Source organism: Cariama cristata, unplaced genomic scaffold (genome assembly GCF_000690535.1).
Source record: "Cariama cristata isolate BGI_N322 unplaced genomic scaffold, ASM69053v1 scaffold25083, whole genome shotgun sequence".
NCBI lineage: Eukaryota > Metazoa > Chordata > Aves > Cariamiformes > Cariamidae > Cariama > Cariama cristata.
In genome coordinates, this window is record NW_009610554.1 from 10,534 (window position 1) to 20,315 (window position 9,782).

Genomic DNA, 9,782 nt, shown 5'->3' on the forward strand with positions numbered 1-9,782 from the left:
ATTGCCATTTTACTATACATTGCATTGATTGAATCTTTAAAAGTGTCAGGAAAAGTTACCCAAAAAAAGCACATCCACTGATTGTACGGATTCTCGGCCCGCTTCTCCTTGCCAGGTTCATCTCGAGTCCTTGACTCATTTGCAACAACGCGCGGCCTCTGGTCCTCGGCTCAGTGAAAGGCAAACGCAGCCCCCACCTGGGATTTCAGTGAGCTCAGGACTGGGCCTGCATTTCCACGGCTCCCTTTGAACATTTGCTCTTACCATATACAAGTCCTTTCAGAAAACACATATGCAAAATCCAATTTTTTTTTCTTTTTTTTTTTCTTTTTTTTTTTTTTTGGACTGTTTGGTTTTCTTTTTTTGTGGGGACAGGGATAAAGGGTGAGGGGGCTGATGTAGGAGCCAGAATTAAAGAAGCAGTCCTGTCTCCATCAAACTCTGAAGCACTCCTCTAGGCGTGATACGACTGCATCCTGGTTGACAACAATACAGATTGCTAAATCTGCGAGACATCGTCACAGGGGGAGGAATGTCGCTAACTTAACTTCCCTCCTCAGACCTTTTTTTTTTGTGAATGAGGGGGTTTACAGTTTTGTGCTGGGATGTACAGAGGATAGCTGGGAAGGTGGGAATGCAGCTTGAGGGTTTATAGCAGCTAAAGGATAAATGCTGTTATGCAAAAGGTCACCGTAGGAACTTCCTACAGGTGTAGCTGCAGCTAAGTGTCTGTACAGTTGCTGAGAGTTTGCAGGGGACGTGAGGAATTGTCTCTGCACCATGAAGGAGTGAAGAGCCAAAGGCTGCATTAGTGGGGAGAGCACGGTTTGATTTTTCAAGTACTGCAGGGGATGAGAATACCCGGGTGGGAGGCGATTGTTCAGCCCCGTGCACAGGCTTCCCGGATACAAGCCTGGGAAGATGGGGGCTGAAAGGGGAAATTTGTGGCTTTCCAGCATGCTGCGAGAATGGAGGCTGTGCACTGGCTTGCTGCCTTCCCCCTCTGGGTCGGGAATCTTGTCTTTCGCCGACGTCTCCTTTGGTAAGTGCAGAGGAGAGACAGCTCGGATTTTTTTTTCAGAAATGACTTTGTCCAAATCCTCCAGGCTCCGTTTCAAAGGCCGGGCAGCCCCCACGTTTTGAGGGCTCGTTCTGCGGCTGATGATAGGATGCACCATCCCCTCCATCTTCCTCAGATTCTCCAGCCTCTGGGCCTGCTGCTTCCCAGACCTGTGGAGCAACTCGCTGTGTTTTTTTGGGGCTGTCATGGCCATGGGGGACACGCGGCAAGCTTTGGGGTTACAGTCTAGGCTCACCGCCTGGCTGCTCGCAGCCTGGAATGCGGAGACACCTTTGCCTTCTTGCTGGGCCATGGATGAATGGGGGAGGCCGGAGCCCGGAGCCTTTGCAGTCTGTTTGTGTATGCTCTTTGGAAGACTCAAATCTGTTGGCTGATCATCTGAAGAGGCCTCCACCGCTACCTTTTTTTCTTGCTGATGCAAAGACGGGCGATAATTTAAATTTAGTTTTTCTTGGTGTTTGTGTTGAGTAAAAGTAGAGATATTTTCAGACTCTCTGAACATGTCCCGGGGGAGGTACTTTGATGTCTGTTCATTATTAAGGTGGTGTTCTGTGTGCCTATACAGACTGTGCAGATGAGGTGATGAATAAAAATCTGCCAAGAAAGTGGGCACATGGGAGTGCTGCAGTGCCCTTTTCTCACTCATTTTATCTTTGCAGTCCTGGATATCCGACTTCTGTACGTATGACTCGGCAAGAGAACTGAGGTGATGTTTAGAAAAATCACAGCGCTGAGGATCCGGTTTACTTAGCATGTCATGTTTAAAAATGTCATTAATCGATTTCCTTTCTTCCTTGGTTTTAAAACTCTGTACATGTTGTATGACTGAGGGCCTATTAATTGCTACAGGATCAGAATTAGGGGTGTGGGGACCTTGCGATATGCTTGAGGACAGGTCATCTCTGCCATTCAGTTTCTTTTTGCTGATCAAAGGTGGAGGAGAACCATAAGGATAGCTACACGACAGGGCTGCCCCACTGACCTGAGACAGTAGCTTCTTCTTTGCCAGGGGCGACATGATGCCTGGATTACCCTTGGAGTAGAGCAGTGGCGTGTAACCAAAAGTGGAGTCATCGTTCATGGACCCGGGCAGCTCCTTTTCCTTGAACATGTCAAAGTTCTGGACCACCAGTACTTTGGGCGTTTGCTTTAGTGCATTGTGGATATCTTCATTTCCCAGTTGGTCCACTTTCACCGTGCAGTTTGCGATGTAATCGGCCATCTCTGGCAATTTGTCATCTTCCATGTCGCTCTGAGTGGGCAGCTGGACCGGGAAAGCTGTGAAGGGCATTTCTGGAGGTTCGCTTTCTAAGCTGTCAGTAAAAGCTTTGTGTAGTCTTTGTTCAGGCTTTGTGTCTTCCAGGGTATCTGCTGGGGGGTGTAATCGTTTCGTGACGGTGGCATCCAGCACAGTGTCTTCTTCTGGGGTCACAGATATACTTGAGAAAGAGGACGAATGCTGAACCTCCTCCTTGGCTTTCTCACTGTTTGTGCTGCTTTCTGTCAGGTCTGTCTTTTCCACAGGCAGTGGCCGAGCTGTCTCTGGTAGAAGAGACTGAGGGCCTCGCACAGGCTGTTTCATCTCTCCCACTGTAGGGTGCTCAGGGAAATTTTTCTGGTCTGCTGATTCTTGATCCTTCTCTCGTTCTGATGAAACCTAATAAAATGATTCAACAGACAGTAATAAGAATGAGGTGCATTTTGGCCGACTGTTCATAAGATTATACACAGCACACTGTTGGCTACTTTTAGAGAAGTACTTGTCAATCACCTTGCTGGAACGTGAAGGCTCTAACACCAGGTACTGAACTCAAACAAAGAGATGTACCTCCTGGAAATATAAAGAAATACACCATCCCTGCCAGGGTCACAATAAGTTAGCGTTTCAAAACAGCAGATGTTTGTAACCTGATGAGAGGCACCAGTGGCTTGACTACACAGCTAAATGCTGAGGTTATACTCTTTTAAAATTAATTAGGCAAATGCAGGAGAGCAGATTTCATAACACAAACAATAAGGCTATAGAAATTTCTCCCGCTAGCCAAATTCACCTACGAAAACGATATGATTCTCATGTTTTTTCTTACATAAAGTCTCTCCAGCGTAGCTATCAAAATTCAGTGATCACAGAGGAGATCATTCACACCCAGTTCTGCATTAAAGTGTGAAAATGATAGAAATGGCATACTAGGAATCCCTATTGTAGGCAGCAAATCACTGCCGCAGCTTAACTAGGACACACATTTTTTTATTAACGGATTAAAATGAAGTTGTCAACATTCAGTAAGTGTGTGTGCCTGCTATTACAAACATGGCTTTTATACGTTATCGTCAATGGGACCGCAGCTCTTTCTGCTCCCCCATTAATAAAGCCTGTGTGCACAATTCACACTATTCATCCCATTATGTAGCCAGCTGAACTGTGACCCGCAGAGGTCACCAGAGCGTCCCATCTGCGATCCAGCTGACTGACAGCCCTTTTCAAAACTGCTGTCACTCTCCTCTGACATGTCGTGGTAGAAGACAGTCATAAAACAGCAGCATTGTGCGAGTTCTTTATTATTATTGTTTTCTTTCTTTCTTCGTTGTAAAGATAAGACGCATCGAGAAAGTTATTATCTAAATGCTGCTTTATGGTCTGTCATAGGAGTGGGGGACCGGAGAAGGTCCTAACGAATCTAACCCGCTCAGAGATTTATTTCTTCACAGCTGCTTTTAAATATTCCTGTCTGTTTGGTTGGCCTATTAGTTACAGTGTCTGTTAGTCATCCTAACTTCTTCTTTTTAAACTCACAGCTGCCTTTTGCAGCCAAATACCATCATTAGGTCCTTTACAAAGTACCATCGCTAGTCTCCTGAGCTTATAAAATTACAGGAAAATACCAGACAGATGAGCAAAGCAAGGAGGAGGGAAAAAAAAAAAAAGAGAAATCATATTCAATAACTGTACATTCTGCTCTTTGTTTCTGTTGAGCAACACTTTGATTGAAGTTTCAGCTATTGTGAGGAAATGTGCAGTCTAAGGCTAATAGCATTTTGGCTGGTATCTTGTTACGTTGACAATGTCATTGTGACGGCAGGAAAACAGTGAAGAGCACAAAAGGAAATGCAACCCTAATAAATTAAAGTTATATTCTCTCCCTGAATACATCTTATGGTGTGTAAGTTGAACATACAATTAAGAGGACCGCAAATTTGTAACTTGCTGACACTTTTGCAGCTCACAGCCAGCTTCTAGGTCACATGCAGAAAATGGTTTAAGCGGTGGCTTGGTTGGGGCCATGCCTACACACCTAGGTGTGCGGCTACGGAGGCTCCCCATCAGCAACGCACCACCGCTGCTGTGCCTGGATAAGGGCTGCACCCAAATGTGGAGCCTGGCATGGGGCTCCACTGCTGGGGGACAGCTGGGCTGAGAGGTATGTGCACCCTTCCACCCGGTTCCAGCAGACTTGGATTTCGTTCCACCCAAAGGAGCTGGACGTCTCCTTTCCGCTGGTCCCGTAAAGGCCACGTCCCGGGTGCGGAGCCCTCCCCATGGCAGAGCATGGACGAGCTCTGCAGCCCTGCACCCACCCTGGGTGGAAGCATCCAACCCTGCAGGCCCCTTTGCTGCTCAGGCTTTGCATGACCACCTGCCCGTACGGTGACCTGCATGACGGCTGAGGTCCTTAATTGCCCACTGATTAAACAGGGGCAGGACATGTCTTCCACCCCAGTCAGGGAGGAGACGTCAATTCTTCTATAAAAGGTACCATTTTACAATTGGAAACTGCTGTAATTGTACATTTTTATTGTCTCATCTAAGCTCCCTACATTTCCGATAAGCACAGCTTAAGAACTCTTCCTGCAAATCACACAAAAATAACTGCAGTTTAAGCAGCAGGAAGTTTGAGATAGGGAACAACAAAAGCAAGGAAATTCAAAGTTAAGGCTGACGCTCTGTTGCTGACTTGTTACGTTGTGCCTAGCAGTGGCGGTACCGATAGTGTGTAACGTATCTTGCTGATCCAAGACCCTCTCAATAAATAACCAGGCACAAACGAATGACAGAAGGGAGCACAAGCCTTCACCTCACATCTTGCTTTGGGCAATTTGTGTTGCAATCTTAATCTTCCAGTGACTGAAGCAGGTTTGTGTGCACCCTCCTCTCTATGTATTTTTCACCAGAAGTCCAGGGGCTTTCCCCCAACAGGGCTCCTTGCTTTAAAATTACAGCGCGAGAGAAAACAAAACAAAAAATCCCCTTTCTGTGGAGAGCTCTTACATCAGATATTAAGGGTACTGTTGATCAAGGAAATTTAAAACACAAATTCTGGTTTGGAAGGGAGGTGAAATTGTCCTTGCAAGCACAACTTGAAGAGGTAGCTGGACACGAAAAATCAAAATTTTCTGTTATCAAAACTGGGTACACAAAATCTCAGAGGCATCTTTGTTTACTGGTCCTGCATTGTGTTTTTAAACAATGAGGAGGAGGACTGTTGGTAGTTGATGCAATATCAATTTCCAAACTGGTTTAGAAACAGGACTTACTTATGTACCTGGCAGACGGCAATGAAGTCAAAGGAGCAGCCATAGTCTGCCGGGCACGTCATGTGTTTCGACATTCTTTAAATACTTACTTTCATTGCAACGCCTTGAAGGCTGCTGTGATCTAGCAAACTGAGACAGGAAAAGCAACATCTTGTGTAGGGGTTTGGTGTGAGGAGCTTCACCGCCTCGTTCACACAGGGTACAAGCAGGCCACAGGAGAGAGAGTGGGCAGGATGTGCAAAAGAAAGTGCTTAAGTAACAGCGGAGCAAAAACCCCTGTGATTTTTGTATCACTTAGCAACCCGTGAAATTTACCCTTATTTGCAAACAAATATAAATTCTACTGATCTACCTTACTGTGGGCTGTGAACATAAAATCTCTTCTATGAGGGCTGTCCAATGTCTGCAGGTAACATGGCTCTATGTGGAAACCAGGGCCTGCCCATGTGAAGCAGGCGACAGAAAAGGAACCTATCGTCATCTCAGCTAAAAACCATCTGTGGCATGTGAGAGGGAAGTCAGCCTCAGTTAGGGCTTGGAAGGTGGTTCCCTCAAAATCTGACCTTTTAATCCAACGAGAAATTTAGTATAATATGATAAAAATCCTGGGGAGTGATATGTTTTTTGACAGACGTGCATACATATGTGAGCGCAGAAGAGCTGATCCAGAGGTTACCATTACAAAAAATCAGCTGTGTCCAACAGTTACCACAGTATTATTAACAGTATTAGAGGTTCCCACACCCTATACCTAGATTAGGAAATAACTGTGGTAGTTGTGTGGTTTCCTTTTGGCAGCTGCTGATCTTTTAGTGGTGACCACTGTATAATACAATGAGCAGAAATGGTACTTGTCACATCCAGAGCTTGGTCTTCTGCCATCACCGCTATGGAGCCAACAAGTTGCCGTCTGTAGCCCAGCAAAATCCTAACACAGACAGTGCCATAACAACTGAATTTCTATTGCTGAGCAAACTCAAAGGCCAACTGGTTGGAATTCTCCAGTTTAAATTACGTACTTTATCACTGGATTTCACGTGATTAAAGCTGCACATTTTTAATTGAAAAGTTGAAAAGCAGAAAAGCAACCAACCTCAGATGCATCTTGGGGTTTCTGCGCATTATCTTTTTCCTTCTTGCTCTTTTGGTTTTCATTTTTGATGCGTTTTGTTCCAGACACTTTTGTTTTTGCTTCACCCTCCTGGGAACTGTTATCCTGTTTTCGAGGTTTCACTGGAGGCAGTGGTTTATCTTCCTCTCCTTTAATAAATCTTTCATATGGCAGGATTAATCTAGGGTATTAAGGAACAAATAATTGATCAGGCTTTGCCATTTTAGCAAAGAATAAAAGGTATCTACTACGAGCAGTTTACTTAATAAATCCATTTTCTTCCAGGCCATAAAAGCAACAGTGTCAACTCTACATCTATAAATCCAAGTATGATAAATCAATTTATTTGGCAAGATTATCATGTGGCATAAATTCAGTGGAGTTGGAGTTGGAGTTGGTGCAGATCAGACCCCAGTAACGTTGCAGTGGTTTGTGCGGCTACACCAATTTGTACCAGATGAGGATATGAGCCACTATGTTTTAGACTGATTTAAAAAAAAAAAATCCACTGTTTATTTTCATTTTCCCTCCCTACCCTTAAAAGCATGGAGCAAACCCCAGGAAAACACCTACAAAGCCACAGCCAACTTGATAACAGCTACACGGTTTCCAGGCTGGTGGTTCCCCTGAGTGCAAGGGCGAGTGCCAGGAATTTGGCAGAAGACAAGAGAGTAGGGCTGCAGGAAACCTACAGCGGTGGGCACGGCACCCGGCACGCTGCAACCGGCACCAGCCCACTGCCACCCTTGCAACGCACCCGTACAGTGACAGTCACCACGCTCACTGCCGTCGCCAGGGAGTCTTTTTGGGGGAAGAAGGAGACAGGAAAAGCATTAAAAGCGACGGCATTTTCCCCTGTGGAATTGTCCTCCACAAAGCGCATGAAACCGCTTTAAAAAAGCAGGGAAGAAACACAAACAAAAAATATCCTCCCCCGAAAGCATCAAACACACTGAGTTTTAATCTATCCATTTTCCCTTTGCAATTCTTGATCTGAAAGGAAAAATAACTGATATAATTAAAAGGGATGGATTGCATTACAATCTCAGTTTCAACTTCAGTGATTAAAGTTTTTATAATGCATTTGGTATGATTAATGACTCACTGTGGGATTAATACAAGACTCTGACTTTAAAAATATGAACTTTAATACAGCAAACATAATTTGTTTTTGAAAAAAAAAAAAGACAAGTTGACTCTATGAAGAAAATGTACTTTGCTTATAAACAACATAAATCTGTTCAAATACCAAGAATCCTTAATTATCTTTAATCTAAGACTCCAAGGCAGAAACCTCTTTGGTTCAGATATTCGTTTGTTATCCTAGAATCAGTTTCTAAGCATGCAATTTTGATTTACATACTTAGATGTTCAAACACAGTTTGGGCTTAAGAGAGCAGAAATTAGATTGCTCACGATCATAATATTTTACATTTTAATAAAATACAACATAAATTATGGTAAAATATAAACCTAATTTATGCTATATTAGAAACAAAATTCATTAACTGAGCATGCTCTGACATGGTATGTGCAAAGAGGCGTGAATAATACTTTCTAGCCCTGAATTTGGCAGGGCTCCAGTAATGAAGCTAAGCAGAGCCCACAGGGAATATTCATCTTCAGATCCCATTACAAACCGAGTTTAAACATGTTACAGCTGCTAAAACTGGAAACGGCTCCCTCTATGCAAACTTAGCAAAGTAATACGTAGTTGCCAAATACCTGCTTCCCACTGTAATGTTACAGTTAATGTTTATATAATAAAAAGCATAACTAAGCAGAATAAGAAAAAAATAATCTTGTTCATACTTGAGGCTGCTACATTTCATTTGCAAAGCTCAAATATTGGTGAAAACACCAAATTCCTCCCTGCGCTGCACAAAATGCTTTGGACTTCACTAGAGGCAAGGTTGGGTTTCACACAGGGCAATGTCGAGGCCGCTCTGCCATGTGTTAAATATTTAAAATCGCTTTTAATAAAAACACATTTTATTACAATAATTGTTAGCGCTGTGAGGGGAGTGTTTGACTTTGTTTTGTTTCCATGGGAACGTGTTGCCCATTCAAAATCTACGTATTCCACCCGTAAAGACGCTGTCCCGTGCCCCATGGGAGATGGAGATACTCCCGGCTGGCCCACGAGTGGGTCTTTCCGTGAAAGATGCCGTGTGATTAACCCCGTGGCTACGGCCGGGACGGGAGCAAGACCCGGGCCGACACGATTAATCACTGCTCGTGTGCTCTCCACCGAGCCTTGTAGGGCAACGCGGGACACAAACTCCTCCTCCTCCTCCTGCACCTCACCAGAACTCATTAGCTTTGGCGCTAATTAGTAACTGTGGCTTAAATTTCCTTTTCTGATCTTAAGGGTTCATGTGGGAGTACAAGGTTTTCATTTTAGTTATTTTTCACTGAGCTCAGCAGTTGGCAGGCCGACAGCAGTAAAAATACATTTCACATAGCCGGTCAAAGGCCCAGAGCCAGCGGCAGGAAATCTGGAATTAAATGTTTCATGTATCGGGGAGGCGGCATGACTAAGGTAAAACTGAATCAAAACACAAGGATGGCTTGTTCTAGGATTTTCCCCTCCTCATTTGAAACGAGGGCCGGCAGACTGCTGTGCCTGGCCGCTGCCGAGGTGGCTTTTGGGGGCCGCGGGGGGCAGCTGGAGAGGAGCCGGGCAGGAACGCCTGCTGCGAGACCCCGGGGAGCAGCACCGAGCCGAGCAACACCAACAATTGCCGCTTCACGTAGAGATTTCCGTCGGTTGCAATTTTCACTGAACGTTTTTTCAGTTATCCTGTCATGGTACAACACAATTACCCACAGGATATGATCTTATCATTTGATTATTAGAAGTTTTTATAGCGCAGGAGTAATAAAGCTAATACAGCTCTCGGAACATGTAAGCAGCCGGCTCACATGCCATGAAAGCAGCCGGCTTAGCCAATTTAAGGTCAATATTGCCCAACACCGGAAGAATGTGATCTGCTGTTAGCCAAATAGTTTAGCAGAATGTGACATGTCTGAAACCAGCAGGAGATAATCCCCCCC

At 44.6% G+C, this 9,782-nt stretch overlaps 1 protein-coding gene across 1 annotated transcript in view; it reads right to left on the bottom strand.

Moving 5' to 3' along the window:
- Window positions 1–312: 312 nt before the first annotated feature.
- Window positions 313–9,782, bottom strand: part of ARID5B (AT rich interactive domain 5B (MRF1-like)) — a gene marked incomplete at its 5' end in the record, with an annotated part of 26,874 nt that continues 17,404 nt past the window's right edge. The window contains 2 exons of the mRNA XM_009697934.1: window positions 313–2,738; window positions 6,708–6,906. Coding sequence (XP_009696236.1) covers window positions 588–2,738; window positions 6,708–6,906 — 2,350 coding nt within the window. The remainder of the gene's footprint in view (window positions 2,739–6,707; window positions 6,907–9,782) is intronic.